The sequence below is a fragment of the Manduca sexta genome, chromosome 20, assembly GCF_014839805.1.
Source record: "Manduca sexta isolate Smith_Timp_Sample1 chromosome 20, JHU_Msex_v1.0, whole genome shotgun sequence".
Lineage (NCBI taxonomy): Eukaryota > Metazoa > Arthropoda > Insecta > Lepidoptera > Sphingidae > Manduca > Manduca sexta.
Genome location: NC_051134.1, coordinates 808556 through 828929, shown reverse-complemented (window position 1 = coordinate 828929; position 20374 = coordinate 808556). Strand labels below are relative to the sequence as shown.

The following is a 20374-nucleotide window of genomic DNA, read 5'->3' as shown; positions in this document are numbered from 1 at the left end:
TTAGCTGTAGTAGCTGATCTTTGTTTCTTGTTAACCGACTTCAAAAAAAAGGAGGAGGTTATCAATTCGAGGTGAATTTTTTTTTTTTTTTTTTTTGTATGTTTGTTACCTCAGAACTCGCTCATTTATGAATCGATTTGGAAAATTCTTTTTTTATTCGAAACAATTTCTCTCCAGATTGGTCCCATAATTTTTTTTTTAAGATCGCTTCGGTAGTTTGCTCTTAAAATTAAAAAAACTAGAATAATTATGTCGTCCAAGAAAACGAAATCGCGAATTTAGCTTTCCTGTGACGTATTTAGTTATGTTTTTGCATTGAGTTTGGTTGACTGTACTTCTCACACACTTATACATATAGCATAACATCTTTTCCCCGTGTCAGGGGTAGGCAGAGGCGTAACATTTCATCGCGATAGTCGTACTGTGTATGAAACATATCAGTTGTGTTTTTGTGTTGGGTTTAATTGACTCTACTTCTTACATACATACATATATGTATATAGCATCACACTTTTTACCCTTTTCAGGGGTATGCAGAGGTGTTACACCACAGCGCGATAGTTGTACTGTGAGCCAAATATATCAGTTGTGTTTTTGCGTTAGGTTTCCTCGAATCTACTTCTTACATAAATATATATAGCATCACACCTTTTCCCCTTTTCAGGGATAGGCAGAGGTGTAACACCACAGCGCGATAGTTGTACTGTGAGCCAAATAATATCAGTTGTGTTTTTGCGTTAGGTTTGCTCGAATCTACTTCTTACATACATATATATAGCATCACACCTTTTCCCTTTTCAGTGGTACTCAGAGGTGTAACTCCTCAGCGCGATAGTCGTACCGAGAGCGAAACACAACTATGCCATTGAGACGGTCTATTTTTTACTAACACAAAAAAGCAAAAATAAAAATAATTTTAACAAAAATTAAACCGTCTTCAAAAACCACTCAAAACCAAAAAATAATTTCACATAACAAGTATATATTGGATACCAATTTTGGAGTCGGTGCCTAATTAAAATTGCTAGTTAAGCTAGATTTATACATTAACGAATATACGAAAACAATGTGCTGCCAGCGTACAAAGTCAGCAAGTCACATCGTCACCGGAGATAAACACATCGCCGCAGCACAGCAAATGGAAGCTATTAAAGAAATATTTAAATTTGTGAACTGTACACTACCCAAATTCTTCCCCTGTTACATATAGCTGGTCAAATGTGGGTGTATTACACTCCCTGCCTCGAAAAAAGAGGAACTAAAAAGATGAAACACCATACATGTGCTTGGTATTACACCTTTCACTGTGTATGTTTGTTAGTAGTACACGCAAACCTACTCCTTTTTATTGATTTGAAAGAAATTTAGCTCATAGATGCACTATGCAACAAATATAGCTAACTAGCAATTTTAATTAGGCACCGCCTCCAAAATTGGTATCCAATATATACTTGTTATGTGAAATTATTTTTTGGTTTTGAGTGGCTTTTGAAGGCGGTTTAATTTTTTGTTAAAATTATTTTTATTATTCGTATACACTGACTTAGTAAACGTCGTTTTTTTAAAGATATATACTAAAGACTCATTTACACGTATTTAGTTGTTAGAATAGAACATTATATTCCAATAAATATTAAAATACTGTTAAGTATTTAATTAAAAAAGTTCAAATTTTGTGTGAATTAAACACATACGATGATCGGCCAACAGATTAGAGCTAGGGGACCTTCCTCTCATCGGGGAGGGGAGAAGTCGTTGCCACCAAGTGCAAACTGTTTTACGACGTCGTCGCATCTGCCGCGCTATCGGTACTTCGAAATTTTGCGGTTTACACATAAGTGAATAAGGAATTGTTATAGTGAAAGAAAAATATTAATATTCAAGATCTGAATGATGAGAGAGAAAAATACATCATTATCCAGGATATCCATTGCTGTATATAGGTTTTAAAAATTTTTCAGACCGACCTGTACGAAGCAGCCAAATCAAAAGAAAAGTGATATCCTAAACACATTCTTGAAAGAGTTGTATGTAGAGTCGAATACTTCAGCTGCACTGTTAACATAATTGTTAAATTAGTCATCGAATAAGATATGTTCAGTATATTTATGTAAATTAATTTGGAACGGCAACGGGCGTATTGCTGGAGTATGTCGCAACTTACGCATTTCATTCACCTGAACTTCATTATCACGGCCTTCAGTGTTACCCCGATGTCGGTTGGCGATACGAAAGCATTTTTCAATAGAATACAACCTACAGTACATTTCAGAGTTTTGTGCAAGTTGAACGGTCGCGTAGAAAAGACCTCTGTGTACCGATTGCTGCGGTTGTTCACCAGTGTCTTTGTTCGCAAATTGTTAGTGTAGGTACGTTTATATATTAGTTCAGTGAGTAAAATGTTTCAACACAATTTTATTTGGTGAGTTAATAAAAAATAATTTATGTAGTTTTTTTTTTAATGCTAGATACTATTTATCTTAACTTAATGCGATTATAATATATTAATACGTTTAATTTAGAATCAATATATCAGTGTCATTTACGATATTTAAGTTATAGAGCGGTTATTTTTTTAAATTTGATACGGCATGACAAACATTTCTTGTAAATGAATTGGTATCTATTTTTATTACAGCACGTGCCTTACATTAATGATAAAGTTTAATTTAAAGTAAGATCGAACATTTAAGTTAATGACTTATAATAATAATAATGACGTAAAACACATAAAAAATAAAACAATTGAACTGTTTTTCCCATGATTATGTATATTAAATTATGCACTATGTGTTGTTATTAAATGTTTATCCTTATTAATATTTTTTATCTGATCGAAAAACAGCGTTTATTTTTTATTAAAAATAATATTTTTATGACAGGTTTTTCCTGCGTTGATTTTTAAATCTCTGTAAATACAATGATACTATAAACACAATAAAGTCTTAATCACTGTTACTTTTACTAATGTAGTATTCAGTATATTAACCAGACAAAGTTTATAGGGGATGTGATTTTAGGAGTCGTAACGGTAACTATTCTGAGGACGGAGGTTCTTAGAAAATCCATCTAGGGTTTTGGAAACTATAACTGAAGGATTAATTTAAGTTTAAAGGGATTTCTACTTATTGTATTTACATTACTTTAGTTTGGTAAATTATTACTGATTACATTCTTCCCGTGTAGATTACTTACACATAAATTAAGGTACAAAAATGTACCTGTTTGTGGAACAAATGAAGATACTATAACAAAATGTTTTTGTAACCTGCTAATACTATGCAAATAAGTGTAAAAAACGATTCATTTACTAAAAAATAAATTTAAAATGTACATTTTGGCCACCTTCTCGAAGTTGTTTCGGAATACACCTACCTTGGGCAGATTCTGCAATTAGGAAGGAACAGCTTTGAGAGGGAGGTTAAAAAGGGAATCCGGCTGGGCTGGGCCGCATTTGGCAAACTGCGCCGGGTTTTGTCGTCACTTCTACCACAATGTCTGAAAACGAAGGTTTTCAACCAGTGCGTCCTACCTGTCGTGACCTACGGTGCCGAGACGTGGACGCTCACAGTACGGCTGGTCCACCAGCTCAAAGTCGCTCAGCGAGCTATGGAACGTGCTATGCTCGGAGTTTCTTTGAAGGATAAACTTTGTAACGAGGTCATTCGTCAGAGAACCAATGTCACCGACATAGCACACAGGATTAGCAAACTGAAGTGGCAGTGGGCAGGGCATATCTGTCGAAGAACCGATAACCGATGGGGTAAACGTGTTCTTGAGTGGAGGCCACGGCTCGGCAAACGTAGTGTAGCACACCCTCCAGCTAGGTGGAGTGACGATCTGCGAAAGGTTGCTGGTAAGAACTGTATGCGACAGGCCGAAGACAGGGTAAAATGGCGCATATTGGAGGAGGCCTATGTCCAGTCAGTGGACAAAGATATAGGCTGATGATGATGTACATTTTTTAAATAATGTTTTTACTATTGTGCAATAATGGGTTTAATATGTTTTTCTTTTATACAAATTTAAGTAAATGATCCTTTATAAATTTTTTTAATGCTTTGTATTTGACGTGACGAGCTTGCCATACGCCCGATGGTCAGCGATACCACCGTCCATAAACAGTAGAAACACGATCCAACACCATGAATTACAAAGTATTTGTTTTATATTCCACTGCGCTCGCCATCCTAAGACATGAGATGTTAAGTCTTATTATGTCCAGTAGTTACACTGGCTATAATGTCCTTCAAACCTTTGAGAATTCTAAATGGTATTTTAAGATCATTTATCTATCAACGGTTTAAGATATTTTCCAATCCCTTGCTCTGTTTGCGATACTTGGTATCTGGTTTCAAGTAGGTGTTTGAAAGTAACCGCAGCACTAAATTTTGTATATATATTGCAGTTGTCCCAAGGCACAAGGCAAGTATAAGGCACCTTGGATAACTATTTTTCCTTAAACATTATATAAAATAATCAAAAGGGCGCAAAAGGATTCCAATTTACAGAGACATCCTGTATTATATAAAAATACTGTTCTTTTTATATACTCAAAATATTATTTAAAACACAATTTATAACATATGGTAACTGCGCATACATTGCAAATTGCAAAAATGCTAAAAACAATTTAGATTTAATATATATGATGATGTTACCATCCTTATGTTTTGATTATTTTATAAAGATACTAAAGCAGACTTGAAATAAATAGTCACTATTAAGAAGCTTCTGTTTATAGCTGTAGTTAAAAAAATCTTGTGATTTGTGAACTTTCTTTTTTATATGGAAATGATAATTAATCCAAATATCGCTTAGAACTTTTTTTTACGTAGACAATCTAGAGCTAAGTCGCTTTATTTGGTGATTGTTTTTGATATAATTTTCCTTATTTTTCAACCGTTAAATTCTCGTACCTTGTTTTTGGAAACTGGTTTCTGCATCGTCCTTTAAGTTTAGAGGAAACTAATGCAGTCTCAGTGTCTACAATTATTGCCGTCACAAAAAAAGTATAATACAAAGGCACAAGAAAAACTGAGTAGCGAGTATATTAATTTCCTGCCATTATTTTAGACGAGACAGCAGCTAGTATATTTGCTGTTGAACTTGTTGAACTTGTGCATATCCGGTTAGCAACAGGTCGGTATAATTGTTTCGACGGGCAAAGGATTAATTTCTCCCATCGATAGATACAGCTCAGGCCTCGACTCTACTTACTGTCAGGTGCAGAGGAGTTGTGTGAGCATAAATGTTGGCTATTTATTTATAATGTATTTATTGCAGGGGACGATGCTGGACGCTTTCGGTGATTATATCAGTCTCTGCTTACCCTCGGCCGCTGTCGAACATCGTTTTCATAATGGTTGACGATATGGTAAATACCTATTTTATAATTACGTACCTAAACCTCTTAGTTTAGTGTTCTGTGGAATGGTGGGTAGCATATCGTATTTGAAGAACGAATGAAATAGGATTGGATCTTGCAGAATGTATTGAAGTGAGGTAGATGGCCTGTCACAAACTAGACAAACTGTTTGTAGTAAAGGAAAATGGCGACTTAAATAGATATAAACAAATTGAAAAAAAAGAAACGTTTTGGTTTACCAAAAGATATAAAAATTTCATACCTTCTCATAGTTATATGTTTATATAACGTGCAGTAGGTTTATTCGATATTTATGTATCTCGGCGCACTCGCATGCATCAATGTAAATAAGACAAATTCGAATGATATCATCAAAACTTATGAGGTTGTTTACATCACGAACTTTAAGATTTATTGATTATGATATGTAGGATCAGCCACAAAAGTAGCTAAATAAATTCAAATTTCAAATCGAATTTTCACTCTTGTGTCCATATCAACAATTATTTTTTATTCACTAGTATACATTTTAAACGATTTACTTTATATTGGATAAAGAAAAGAATAATATCGCTATTGAAGTTAATGTGCAGAAGCGTTAAAATTTTATGGTATTTCAAAGGCTTTTAAAAACATTAAATGAAATTATACAATATACAAATCTTTATTCAATAACCTTTATTCGACACTATATTGAACAATAGCGTAAGGATTACGTGGATAGTGGATACTGAATAGATATTGAAGTAGGTTGGCTTCGGTTAGACCGTCTATAAAGTTACACCGCTATTATGTGAAGCAATGGTAAAGAAACATATTTATTTTATTTTTAGTACCCGTGTAAGTGTGAGGCAAATGCGAATCACAATGGTAATGAAGGCACGATTTTTTACACAATATACGAATTGAATTGTCCATTATCCCACAAATTTGGTCCATTTGAAAAAAAAACAAACACAAGTGTGTGCTTTATTACATCATTGCTTTCGTAGTTAGGTAAATGGTGATATCATAGGTTTGTTTTGTAAGGGGAATTACTTATTTCTAGAGACCTCATTATATGCAATTTAAAATCTCCGAAATATGCTTCATTCATGAATGAAAAGACATTAATTATTGTTTGTTTTTTTTTTAGTAAATATTATATATATAACATCATATTGATATTAAATTAATGAACACCTTATTTTTCTAGTTGCATATATTGCGTTCGCGACTACTATCCTGCAGAGTTCTCGGTTTCAATTTCCGGGTCGGGTGAAATTTTATTGGGTTTTTCTTAATATTGGGTATTAACTTGACTTTATTTTCTCTGACAGAAGTTTACCCATTTAATATGATTATTTATTTTCGAAAAAAATCAGATTCAGGGCTATTTACATATTGTATAGCCATTTTAACAAGGTCGTCAATTATGCAACGTAATATTTCACTTAGTGTTAGTTATCCTACCTAAAAAGAGTAATATGTCTATTGTAGCGAAAAGATGCACAATCCCATGGTTCTAGGCATTATATGCAAAACCGGCAAACATGATCAAAATATGCAATTGCCGTCCATTCTCTACTAATAAGTATTATAATTTCGACACAACTAGTAACTAGATAGTAAGAAATCAATCATACAATAAAAAACTGGTGAGATAATAAACAAAATAAGCGATGTTTTATAGTAATATTAAATGAACTTCTTAGTATATGGACAATCCGACATATTTGTTGGTGATTTCACGGTTTTAAACTTTAATTATAGACAAGTTCCGGATACAAACTGGTGTCTTTTTTTGTTAGTTAAGACTAATATCGTAATTTCTTATAGGGTGAATAAATATTTTTAAAACCTTTACAAATTTATGTTGAAACACCTGGGATTTTCCTGTGCGGTTTTTATGAGTTTGCGTCATAGCGAGTAGGTAACCACGTGATTAAACTTGACATATGTTCTAATTAAATATGGGTAAAAGTTTATTACCTTCTCAATTTGTGCGACGTTTTGAGATATTTAATCGGATTTATCAATTACATTTAACTTACATTATTATAGAACTAAAGAAAAAGGAATTATGAACAATAGAGATTGTATCTTATCTAGACTTTTTAATAGGTATAGAGAATTTATTGACTTGGTCCAAATGCCACCGTCAGGGCCACGATCTGACTTCGTTACCCGATCCCACCCTAATTGTGACATTTTGTGAGCCTGCGGTCAGGTTGTTCGTGGTCGTGGCCGCACTTCGAACGTGCCTCTTCGCTGTTATTATTAACGTGTGCATAGTATTTATTGCAAGACCATCGCTGTATGTACATATTCGAGACAAAGTTTTACGGTCGGTCGCCTTCTCGACGTCATCGAAGTCGAGTGACTCAATCCCGGGCAAATTGTATTAGAAAATGAAATGATATCGAACCTAAGACATCCTATTTCACAGCCCACATATTGTCATGTCAAATTGATTAGTTGATTAGATTAATGCGGCATTATATCATATTTAGTTTAATTAAAATATCCTGCTGAGGTAATTATTGTGTGTTTTTACAGGGCTGGAATGACGTATCCTTCCATGGATCTAACCAGATCCTGACGCCTAATATCGACAACCTGGCGTACCAGGGCGTCATACTGCAGCAGTACTATAGTGAGGCAATATGCACGCCAGCGCGGACCGCACTCCTCACCGGAAAGTACCCTATGAGATTAGGTAACGCACTCATTTCTCGCAATTTCCACTTACAAAGGTTTTGTAAAAATTGAGAAATTCTATTGAGTACATAATTGCCTTCATATTTAGGTTAGGTTCATTGTGTTCGTGTTTTATAATTGCGTTGGTGGCCTAAAACCTTGGCTTATGTTCGCGGTTTTGAATTGAAGTTTGTATTAACGGATTTTCTTTGCTTTATGCATGGTAGGTTATAATTTAATTCTACGCTCTATTAGACAATTGGCGAACACGTCGATTTATGATCGACATATATCGATCGTTCGAAAAATAACTGTTGAACGCAAAATCGCAACTAATAAAGGTTGCCAATCACAAATAGTAAAAAATATTTTTTTCTTTCATAGGAATGCATGGTAATCCTTTATTCAACTCAGAAGACCGAGGCATTCCTTTAACAGAACGTCTGTTACCGTCCTACTTAAAGGAGTTGGGATACTCAACTCATTTGGTGGGCAAATGGCACGTAGGAATGTCTAAAGAGGAATATCTGCCGACGTCCCGGGGGTACGATACTCATTACGGCATGCGAGGAGGCTACATTGATTACTACACGTATAATAAAGTTGAAACGGTAAGTAATATACAATACATCGATATATATGGTAATATATTTTTGATATAAAAGAAATGAAACTCTATTACTAAGTTTCAATTTGAACCAATAAAACTCATTAATACTAATATAGATGTTTTTAAGAAGGAATGAAAATTTTCCTTTATTATGCGGAGTAGTATGTGATTTTTAGACAAAAAGAAACATGCTTTCTGTAGATGTTGAATGAACTATTTTCGTCTCGTAACGTAGCGAGACGTGTTATCACCCTATCATGTAGATACATAAAAGAGGGAGATTGTATAGTGAAACCTGAAAGTTACTTCACTTCAAATATTATTTAGGTTACCGGGTTACAACTGTTGTAATTATGAGTGTTGTAATGATTTTATGAGTAACTCCGTATAACCTACTCAAAGAGAATGTAAAATTTGCAGTAGCGTTTTATCTGGAAATAATGCTTTCTGTTATTTTAGGTAAGCGGCTTGAGGCTTTTTAATTATTTTTAATAAGACCTAAGGATTTCGTGAGGGTGGTTAGGGGATGACCTCTTTGACCCTAAGGCCCATTTCGATAAACTAGAGCGATCCTAGTATTGCATAATAAATTTCTTTAAGATATGATTTGACATTGTATTTTTAATTATTTCAGTAAATTAACTTTCGAAAAATAATTACAAAGCTTTAACTTTATGTTGGGCAATATAATAATTTATTATAGATGATTGAAAATAAAAAATGATTTTTCAGTGGCCAAATGGACGTCTGATGTTCGGATTGGATTTATTTGATAACGCGATACCACAAGTAAATGAAGACCGCTATATTGTAGATGCACTTACTGATAAAGTTGTTAAAAGTAAGTGAATATGACATCACAATTAGGATATAATTTTTTAAATCATTATTTTCGATTTACCACAGTCAATTTTAAGCAAACCTATTACAGAACTTTAGTTTGTCGCACGAATAAATTTGGCAAACGCAATATCACAATCACCTCATAAAAAGAGCAATATTAATGCGTCATTTTAAATATTCGACACTAAATCGGGCTAAGTGTCACAAACTAATATGTCTGCTGTGGTTGTAGCCTTCAGCGCTGAATCGGTAGCTATAGTTTGGTATTCTGTTGTTATATGAAAATAAACAAATTCAAACTCATATTGAAATAAAAGAAGTTTTGGGATTTTATTTATATTTTGATTTTCTTCCGACATTTCGAAGACTGCAACCTTCATGGTCACGGGGCGGACTGAGGTTTAGGACGTTCGAAAAGTAAACGTTACAATATTTTCCAAAGTTTTACAATTACACAAAATTTTCAATTAAAATATAAAAAACAGCGATAAAATTCGAAAACTAGTTTTATTTCGATGTGCAACATTCGCGTAAAGATATTAATCACATATTTTTTTAAAAATACATTTATTCATTCTATATTTATTAGGTATTTAATTAATTTTGGGTTTATTTCAGTAATCCACCATCACAACACGTCTCGTCCTCTGTTCTTGCACATGACGCACAACGCCCCTCATGCTGGCAATAGTGGTGGAGCTCTGCAGCCGCCTCTACACTCCACTGTTAAACATAGACACATCGCTAACTCTGACAGAAGGCTTTATGCGGGTAATTATATTTATAATGCCGCTAGAAACTTTATTGACATTAGTGAAATAGTATTTCAATGCAAAAGTTTGTGAAAATATTTGGATGTTTGTTAGAAGTAAACGGAGAAACATCGGATATTTGGATGAAATTTGTCACTCGAGTTGACTATGACCTGAATTAACGCATAGGCTACTTCTTATCCCAGTATTTTGCTAACATGGGAAATAATTGTATTTTTTTTACATAGTTAGCGTTGGCGTCGAATTGGGGCGCTATGCATCGTTACAGTATTTAAAGGACCTTTGTAATAAAGAACAATTTTCACGACGGGCGAAACCCCGAGCAACACCTTGTATCTCTTAATGACAATATTCATATCAATTTGTATCTAAATAAATATTACATGGATAAACGTTATATTCACACGTTGGTTGATATACCTATTTCAGAGATAGTTACGCAAATTGACCGCAGTGTAGGACGTATAATAACAGCGCTCGCCGAAAAGTTTATTTTGCATGATACTATCATTGTTTTTGCATCAGACAATGGATCGCCAACAGTTGGCAGCCTCAGAAATTGGGGCGTAAACTTACCTTTTAGAGGAACAAAGTGGACTCCTTGGGAAGGTGGAGTCCGTGTACCAGCGTTCGTTTGGCATTCATCCTTCACGCCAAGAGTGTGGAATGGTTTAATGCACATCACTGACTGGCTACCCACTTTAACTGCCGCTGCTGGTGGCAAATTGAACAAAGAAATAGATGGTGTAAACCAATGGGACGCTATCGTAAATGATGGTGATTCAAAACGTAACGAAGTATTAGTGGCTGTTGAAGACAATGCCTCCAATATGTACGCAGCGTATAGAGCGGGAGACTATAAAGTTATTGTGGGTAACGTAACAGGATTAAACAATAATCACTACGGAGCCGAATTGTTAATTAATAAGGCGCAGCCGCCAGCATATTATCCTTCATTAAGATCGTGTGAAGTAGCGAAAATTTTCGATTTAATGGGTATATATCTAGATCAACAGCACGTAGAAGCGACAAGGAAAGCTGCCACGATAAAGCAGTTGGATCAAGTAAAAGATCAAAATCTTTGCATACCAACACCTAGTGAGTATTTAATTTTTGTTTGTATATGAAAACTTATTTTATATAATGGATTCTGTAATTGAAATATTTTTTATTTTTCTACACTCTCCTAAGAGCCATATAAAGATTTTCTGTTGAAATAAAGAGAATAGATAATAATTTGATACATGGATTTAGTTATTTCGTATAACTACAATTTTCGTGAAAGCCATAACGAGTTTTGCGATGACATATCCTTGTAACAAATAATGACATGCGACAGCTCCATTTGTTGTAGCGCTAACAAAGTTTCCAATATTCAGATAAAACTGTCCGCTCAACCCACGCGTGAGCTTTAAACGGTTTGGAATCCCAATATTATAATAACGTATCTATCGCGTCTGTTAGTCAATTGCATAGTTAACAACCTTAATTTTTTTACGTTATGAACATGAAGAGTTTGTTTGCTTGTTTGTACGTACTGGTTCGAATTAAAAAAATATATAGTGTTGTATAGCCCATTTATAAAAAAACGGAGAGAATTCCTTTTGAAATTAAGAGGTGTATACCGGAATTTTTCCTCTTAAAAAGTTCTAAAATATATATTATTATATAAATCAAAGTCCCTCCGCATCTCTCTGTCTATCTGAACGCGATGTAATATAAACTCAGAAACAACCCAACGGATTTCTATGAAATTAGGTATGGATATAGTTTGAGACCTTGGGAAGTACATAAACTACTTTCTATCCCGGAAAACTTTTTCACACGGGCGAAGCCGCGAGCAAAACTAGTTTTGGTTATTCCTATATATGTTATCTAGTGACACGATATCTAATTTTTATACCATTAGCTCGTTATAAAAAGTAAAGGATATGTTATTTAAATCTAAGTGTAGTATACAGAAGGAACATCGTGAAAGCACTTAAGTGCTTTCATAATAAAAATGTTGTAAGTTTTGAATATTGCGAAAATTGGACCGTATGTTGTTACGTCATTACTTGTAATGTGTTGCCTAAAATAAGAACGGGTTTGTTATAAAACCTACCTTAATTGGTGCATAAGTATAATATTGTTAACAAAGCCGACTTAAAAGTTTAAAGCAAAACTATCTATGTAAAGAAAGCCGTCAATATACTGTTAATATTGTTTAATTTGAAGAGTATCGTCGGAATTCCATTTTTTTATAGTTATTGCTTTTCTATTAGTCAATTATATCGCAAGAGAAATAAAATAGTGTTCCCTTGTCGATACAAAGCAAGTAAATTAAAACATGAAAAATCTGCTATATTACAGAATAATTAAAACTTTGCAAAGTGATCGATATTTAATCAAGAATGTGTCATAAACAGAGACAACGTCTCGGGTAGAAAACAAGACATTCTGTAGGTAGTAAAGCGTCTTCTAATAAATGTCAATTTTGTTTTCAGCGCGTGGTTGCCTTTTCAATGTTCGTCAGGACCCTTCGGAAAGTCACGATTTATGGAACCGTGCTAATAAAATTGTTGTTCTGCTCACAAGCAGACTTAGAGCCTTGTGGGCCATGCAGACAAGGAGAAGTCCCCCGAACTTAAGAAACGAATCCGACCCTGCGAACTTCGACTACGTGTGGACGCCTTGGATTAAATCTAAGAACGCCGACGATGTGACGGTTTGGCCTTTAGGAGGAGTGAATGAAGAATTTAATTTTTCATTAAATATAAGCCAGAATAAAACGATGAAGAAAGACACCACGAAAGCGGTTGTCATCAACTGCGATGGTACGACGGGCATAAAGAACTTTTTATGCTTATTAAAGAGCGTTTTTTGATTAAGTAAGTATTGTTTTTGTTAATGAAGTATTTACAGATAAGTTGAATTATCTGCAAAAAGTACAATGATTTGTATGTAATAGGTACTTTTTAACAATATTTTTTAAGATACAGTTGTTTTATTAGATTTTTTTATCGACACCACCGAACAAAATATATCAATTCGAACTACATAATATCCACTTATTATTAAAAAAAGAATATTGGAAGAACCATTTACAGTTTATAATACCATCCATGTACTTATTGCGAACATCAATTATTATTAAAAGAAGATATAACGAAGGAAAAAAAATATTTTTCAGATACATCTTTCCAAATATTGTAATTTATGTTGTTGACACTATACTTATTGTTTAAAAATAATTTGGATATTAAATGTAAATACCTACTTACCTATTTTAATTCTTTATTCTTGTATAAAGAAGGTATTTACATAACGTACTTGTTCAATTACAAAACGAATTCTACTCCATTCTGCATCATACCTATACGCAAAAATCCGGCAACCCAAGATTGAAGTCAGATTTTAGTCAGACGTTTATAATTATTAATCTTTTACAATAGTAGATTTTAATTAAAGATCGATTTAATAAAGGCACCCTTGTTGTTCTGAGTACCTATTGGTAGTTATGTTAAGGTTTTAGATAAATTATTGTTTTTCTTTTAATATTGACATTGTCCACGACAAGTGTAGATAAAAGATCAAAGACCTAAGACATGTATTTCATGAAGCGATATTAATATTGTTAAATGTTGTTAATTTTTAGTATCAACTTTTTTTGTATTTTGTGATATTTGTAATAAGATTTGGTTTTTAAAATCAATACCTTGTTTAATTTACCTGTCTTAACTCTTATTTACTCAGAGCTTGTCATTGAAGCCATAAATTGTCAATAAAACAGTAAAAAAGTCATCAAAATATTTTATTCCCAATAAGAGTTGTCTCTAATTATAATTCACTTTGTAACGATGCATGAACTATGATGAAGTCAAGCAAGATTTTTTACAATGTTTTTATATGTTTTGTGTATCATATATGTATCAGGATATTTTTTTATTTAACTGACATACAATTAAATAATCATAACGTTCGAAAGCATGTTTGTTATACGAAAATAATAATCACAAATTGAATTTATGTCAACGGGTGATTATTGCGTAATAAATTTAGTAAGTTGAAAGAGAAGTAACAGCCGGTTAAATTTATCGACTCGTCAGATACACGGCAGAAATTAGATAATTAAGCAATAAACCTTTGTAACAACGCCAGATGGAACGGTAGATTTTTCATTTTACTTATTGCCAGCGCTTTTACTGTGCTCTTCATTTCAAAACTAACTTTAAGAACAGACACCCATGTAACAATTCGACCTTGGAAATTTTTAGAAAGATTTTTTTCACAAAAATAAAGTATAGCGTAGCGCATATGCTCTGTGAAGGTAAAACGCCGGAATTGTAATTATAGGTATATGTAGCAGCATCACATTTCACATTGTAAAGGGCCTATGTAGATGTCGTATTTTGTACGTGTTTTGGATACGTGACCACTATGCCTTTACAATGGGTACATACATATTTATGTAGAAGTATATGGTCCGCGCACGTTCTTCTATAGACCCTAATTTTGTGCTTTTTAAACTTAACTAGCTTTTGGCCGCGAATTCACCTGCGTATTTTTCATTTGAAAGAGGATAAAAACAAGCTATATATTTTCCCTATATAAAAAGTAGCCTCTATCCTTCCCAAGATTTCAAACTATTTCCACAGCAAATTTCATTGAAATCTGTTCGGCATTTTTTGAGTTTATCGCGTTCAAACAGACTTTGGTTTTAAATATGTAAGGATGTTATCACTTAATGCTTTATACAGGGTTTTGTACATTTTATAATTTATCTTTCTATTTCTAAATCAACAGTTCTTTTTTTATAAAAAAAGGAAATAAGGTTTCTTACAAAGATTAAGGAGCAGCTTTATATATTGTTTAGAAAAATGGTTATAAAAATGGATCGTAATAACATAAATCAATCCTCTTCCTTTGGTTTCTAGCAAATCAGTATTGTGTTAAAATATGTATCCCTAAAAACTTTTGCTAAAATGGAAAACATTATTAAATAAAATTGTTAATTATGTGGAAACCTACTTCACTTTTGATACGTAGCGAGACATTCAGATATTTGCTTCATTCGTTTTTATCAATTGGAAAATATCTCGTTAGCGAAGCAAATCCGATTACCAATCCATTATTTCACGTGAATAAACAAATCATTTTGTTCGCACTCTACGGGCTTGAAAACCTCGTCTCGTCGGCTTGACCCAGAGTACGAGATAATACAACTATTGATAACATTATATCAAGTTACTATTTTATTACTGTAGACTCAATGAATAGAACATTTACAAATGATAAACAACGGACGTGTGTACAAATAAAACAAAAACAAAAAATCTATAGCTGACGTTTAAATTATTGATTTAATGAGAACTATTTTTAAATACAGAAATAGCTGTATTATATTATGAATAATTATGGTTTCGTCTATTGTTTGTGCCTTTGATACCATTTTTGCAAGGTTCGAGAAATATACTAATGTGAAGGAATTGCTTTCGACTTGTAAGTAAAAACTTTTCTTACATTTTGTATCTTGTATTTTACATACTTTCTTGTATTGTTTAATGAACTTGATTATGAAACATAAATAGTGAAAATGATAGTAACGATGTGAACGATAGGAACTAATATGTTATAAAATGAAAATTCATGGGATGAATTAAAAGAGTCTTTTTTGTAATATAGGGAGACTTGGTGCAAAATATAACTCTATGCAAAATATAATGCTATAATTTTTTTTAGAAGATAAGCTTACAACTTTAAATGAAAGTTGTTATTAAGTAACACCATAACATTAAAAATTGCAGAAATCAACGCACAAATATCTGGCTCTTCGACCCGCAATGTATGCCGCAGACATTTTGTTTATTCTATCTCCGTTTATCTTTATTGATGCATCAGCTGACAATTTATTACAACCGAATATAGTTCTTATCATTGCTGATGATTTGGTAAGATTATAGTTCTCTGCTGTTCAAAGTTTGTTTTTTTGTTTGTTATACTAAACGTTATCAACATTTATTGCCGGAATCAAAGTAGTCACGTTTCCGCAGCCCTTAAAATGTAACTTTATTAAATTAAAAGATGCGATAAAGTCAATACCATAATGACCAGCGGCCTACCAAAATGAATTCAATCATATTACCTTTGTATCTAGAGTTTAAGATATCATCATATGGCGGATTTTTTATTAATGTATCGTTTAGGTTGATGACTGCAAGAATCACCAATCGGTGATATATAATCATATACAATTGGTTAAAACTGGATGATTATATTATAATCCAGATGCAAATGCATACAACACTATACGTTAGTTAGATACAGTAAAGAATCTTTTGTTTACAATAATCTTATATTGCAGCTCTGTCTCTACACATTATTTAAACCTGATAATCATAATTATGTCTAAGTGCATTTTTAAGGGCTGGGATGATGTCAGCTTTCATGGATCAGATCAGATACTGACTCCCAATATAGACCTTCTAGCGTACTCTGGCGTGGCTTTGGGACGCTATTATAGCCATTGTATATGCACACCGTCACGTTCTGCGCTTATGACGGGAAAATATGCACATATCTTAGGTAAATTAGATTGTTTATTCGTTTTTATATTTTATGATTTTACTAGTATTCATTTGAATTCATAGGATTTATTTCCTAGGTATGCAAGGATATCCCCTGACAAATACCGAAGATAGAGGGTTACCTACGTCTGAGAAAATATTGCCTCAGTATTTGAAGGAGTTGGGATACGCAACGCACTTGATTGGGAAATGGCATATCGGTCAATCGCGTACGGAATACCTTCCAACGTCCAGAGGGTTTGACAGTCATTTTGGGCACAGAGGCGGTTATGTTGATTATTATGAATACACACTAGAAGAGCGAGTTAGTATTTTTTTATACGTGCGCAGTAAAGTGAGTCCACTCGCATCTGATGGTAAGCGAAGTAGCCTCCAGTTACACTATCGATTGACGAAATGAAGATCTCTAGCTAGTCGACACAATTATGACGGTCTCATTGAAACTGGGTATACACGGGCTAGCTAATTCGGATCGCAACACAATTACGTGTTTTACTAAGGCGAATTTTAGTTTGTAAACAGTGGTCGCTATCTGGGCATATAATTCAATGCAAATAATAGTCTAAAGAAACTTATGAAAAAGACATGTACTAGCAGCTATCTTCTTTAATTTTGCATATGAAACACCTACAAGCTAGTATTGCAGGTGTCTCTTGCATACATAGTGCATACAATTGAAACATAGTGCAAAGAAAATTAACTGTAAGCTCCTCTTTATATGCAACCGTTAATTTAAAACTTTAATCTATTTGCCGCAGCTAGAAAACGCAGACGTGTCGGGTTTTGGTTTATTTAGAAATGAAACTGCCGCTTGGGACGTTGAAGGCTATCTCACAGACGTCTATAGTCGTGAAGCAATCTCAAGTAAGTATGTTGATTGTTAAAAGTCAAATACGCCATGATTACCTACTTTCGAGGAAAGTTTTATTTGAGAGTCTTTTTTAAACTGGTAAAATATAAAGTTTATTAGCATTGGGTATATTTATTTTATAACATTCGATGGTAACAGTATACTGCATTGATAGTACAATTTTTTTAAGCATTAGATATTGAGTAAAGTGCCCTTTATTGTAAAATGATTTATGTGCATTGTTTTAGTAGCGGAGTAGTTAATATGAATGAAAGGTAATATCAAAGTATCCAAATACCTAGGGTAGGGTACCTTGTTGTATCTTTATCCCTAAAAATAATACATGCACTGGAGATTATGTTATAATATCTTAAAAAACGAAACTTAAATCATTAAATCGTGATTGCAGTAATAACACAGCACAATATATCATCTCCACTATTCCTCATGTTGGCACACAACGCCCCTCATTCATCAAATGCGGGCGCGATGTTGCAGGCGCCGCCCGAAGAAGTCAGAAAAATGCGTCACATCGAGTCAGGGGGCAGACGGATTTATGCAGGTAATACTCTGAAATACTTCCAAGCTAGGAGTATCATTCCATTTGTACGATTAATATGCTGCAAAATTTTTTGTCTCTTTTGTCTAGTGTTTGTGTTTATAAGTTATGGACCGGGAGGTTCTAAGATCGATTCCTATTTCACATTACGTATAAATTTTATAAATGATTTGCCCTTACTGGCAATTTACTCTTACCAAAGGGACTGGTTGACGCGGACGAGCATCCTGTGTTTGATTATAAAAAGTAAGTCAAGTTGCAACATGATTCAAAAAGTGTATTGCGCTGGCACCAAATGGGAGTGGATTATTCCATAAAATATTTTTAATTACACTTTTGGGGCAGAAAAAATCTTCTCAATAATTTATGATCGAGGATAATTATCCATTTTACGCGTTTCAGCAATGGTAAAGAAACTGGATGATAGTGTCGGTTACATTACGCAAGCACTTTTCGACAAAGGTATACTAGACAACACTGTAATTGTGTTTATTGCGGACAATGGAGGCATGACGTCTGGGGACTCCATGAATTATGCATCTAATTGGCCTTTGAGGGGTTTGAAAATGTCTCCATTCGAAGGAGGAACAAGAGTGGTCGGCCTCGTATGGAGTGCATCATTTAATAATTCAAATCATTTGTGGAATGGATACATGCATGTCACCGATTGGCTTCCAACTATTTTAAGCATGGCAAAGGGTAATTCTCCTAAAAATATTAATGGTATCGATCAGTGGCATAACATACAGTTTAATGAAGACTCTAAAAGGGAGGAAATGTTTGAAATAGATGATTATACAGGATACGCATCGATTACGTCTGGTGATTTTAAATTAGTGACTGGGAATGTCATCGTAGCTTACAGTGATTATCAGGGAGATGATCTAAGGAGAATTTCAGGAGATAGACCATCCTATATGGATGCAATTGTAAATAGTAAACTATATAATATCCTTCACAAAATTAATAGACGTCTAAAATTCGAAGACATCAATTTAAGAAACGAAATGTGCATAAATTGTGACAGCGATAGGATAACCACATGCTACCCACAAAACGGTAAATAATTACCTTAATTTTAATGGTTTTGAATAAATTAAAACTAGCTGGCGCAAGTTGAAAATCTTTGTTGTACGAGCAATGTTGCGTTCTGCACAAATACAAGTAACAATACAAAGTTATGTATGCAGCTCTTTTTACATTTAGTTGTTGGACATGAACGCACCAATAATATTGTAGAAATAAATCTTGCTAAGATTCAGTTATAGGTAAAACAAAGAATTTAGATACTTTTGAAAGCGAAAAAGGGAGGTGACTTTCTTAAGGCGATACCTCAAGGTCCATTTTCATACATTTTGTTTCACCTTTAATCTGGGTAACTAAACAAGTATTGGCAAGTAAAGAATTTAAATTCACGTCTAGTTAGTGATTAGTTCTCGCAGTTGAAAGAAAAACGTAAAAATAATTAATAATCATGGATATTTCGGCCTTTAAAATTTAATATGACGAAATTTTAAAGGCATTGCATTTATTTTTACGTTTTTCTTTCAACTGCGAGAACTAATCACTAACTAGACGTGAATTTAAATTCTTTACTTGCCAATACTTGTTTAGTTACCCAGATTAAAGGTGAAACAAAATGTATGAAAATGGACCTTGAGGTATCGCCTTAAAGTTTATAATTGTAACATGCTAACTAAAAATAGGGTCAAATTACTTAAATATTTTCAGGATTACCATATTATAATACAAGCTTATTGAAATAAATGACAATATTTTACAATAAAATATATTTTTCAGGTACCATGTGCTTGTTTAATATTAAGGATGATCCGTGTGAAGCAAAAGATTTATCAGCAAGCCGCCCTGATGTAGTTAAAACAATGACGGCTCGATTGAATATTGAGAAATCAAAAACTAAAGCAAGAAAAGTGCCGTTATTTAGGGATCCGAGATCGTCGCCACGCTTCCTTAATTATACTTGGGATGTATGGGCTGACAATATTAAAGAAATTAGTGCCTAACAATGAGATAGTGTAATATAATAAAGGGTTTTTTGTTATAATAATCCTTATTTTGTATCGTTTCATTTCTATTGAATAAAAGAATATTTTAGTAGTGCAAAA

General features: G+C 33.4%; 2 protein-coding genes across 5 annotated transcripts; both read left to right on the top strand.

Annotated features, from left to right (window-relative positions):
- Positions 1-1777: 1777 nt before the first annotated feature.
- Positions 1778-14174, top strand: LOC115444077 (arylsulfatase B). 2 transcript variants are annotated; one of them, XM_030169714.2, is made up of 8 exons: positions 1778-2422; positions 5287-5377; positions 7907-8066; positions 8432-8658; positions 9390-9498; positions 10119-10271; positions 10703-11371; positions 12760-14174. In XM_030169714.2, the coding sequence occupies exons 1-8, from the start codon at positions 2400-2402 to the stop codon at positions 13137-13139; spliced, it is 1812 nt and encodes a 603-aa protein (XP_030025574.1). In that variant the 5' UTR covers positions 1778-2399; the 3' UTR covers positions 13140-14174. The 2 variants fall into 2 exon arrangements, with proteins under 2 accessions (XP_030025574.1, XP_030025576.1); XM_030169716.2 differs by having other exon boundaries at positions 1779-2369; positions 12760-14173.
- A 1248-nt stretch (positions 14175-15422) lies between these two features.
- On the top strand, positions 15423-20374 carry LOC115444080 (arylsulfatase J). Of its 3 annotated transcripts, XM_030169719.2 has the most exons (8): positions 15426-15754; positions 16060-16203; positions 16678-16837; positions 16917-17143; positions 17598-17703; positions 18099-18251; positions 18651-19307; positions 20049-20374. In XM_030169719.2, the coding sequence occupies exons 2-8, from the start codon at positions 16096-16098 to the stop codon at positions 20270-20272; spliced, it is 1635 nt and encodes a 544-aa protein (XP_030025579.2). In that variant the 5' UTR covers positions 15426-15754; positions 16060-16095; the 3' UTR covers positions 20273-20374. The 3 variants fall into 3 exon arrangements, with proteins under 3 accessions (XP_037296704.1, XP_030025579.2, XP_037296703.1); XM_037440807.1 differs by lacking the exon at positions 16060-16203 and having other exon boundaries at positions 15423-15754; XM_037440806.1 differs by lacking the exon at positions 15426-15754 and having other exon boundaries at positions 16089-16203; positions 16617-16837.

Excerpts from the sequence above, each read along its gene's own strand:
- LOC115444077 (XM_030169714.2), top strand. The coding sequence starts at position 2,400 with ATGTTTCAACACAATTTTATTTG. Across the intron at positions 2,423-5,286 it reads TTTCAACACAATTTTATTTG|GGGACGATGCTGGACGCTTT; the intron begins GTGAGTTAATAA and ends TATTTATTGCAG. Across the intron at positions 8,659-9,389 it reads CGTATAATAAAGTTGAAACG|TGGCCAAATGGACGTCTGAT; the intron begins GTAAGTAATATA and ends ATGATTTTTCAG.
- LOC115444080 (XM_030169719.2), top strand. The coding sequence starts at position 16,096 with ATGTATGCCGCAGACATTTTGTTTATTCTATCTCCGTTTATCTTTATT. Across the intron at positions 16,204-16,677 it reads TTATCATTGCTGATGATTTG|GGCTGGGATGATGTCAGCTT; the intron begins GTAAGATTATAG and ends TGCATTTTTAAG. Across the intron at positions 18,252-18,650 it reads GGGCAGACGGATTTATGCAG|CAATGGTAAAGAAACTGGAT; the intron begins GTAATACTCTGA and ends TACGCGTTTCAG.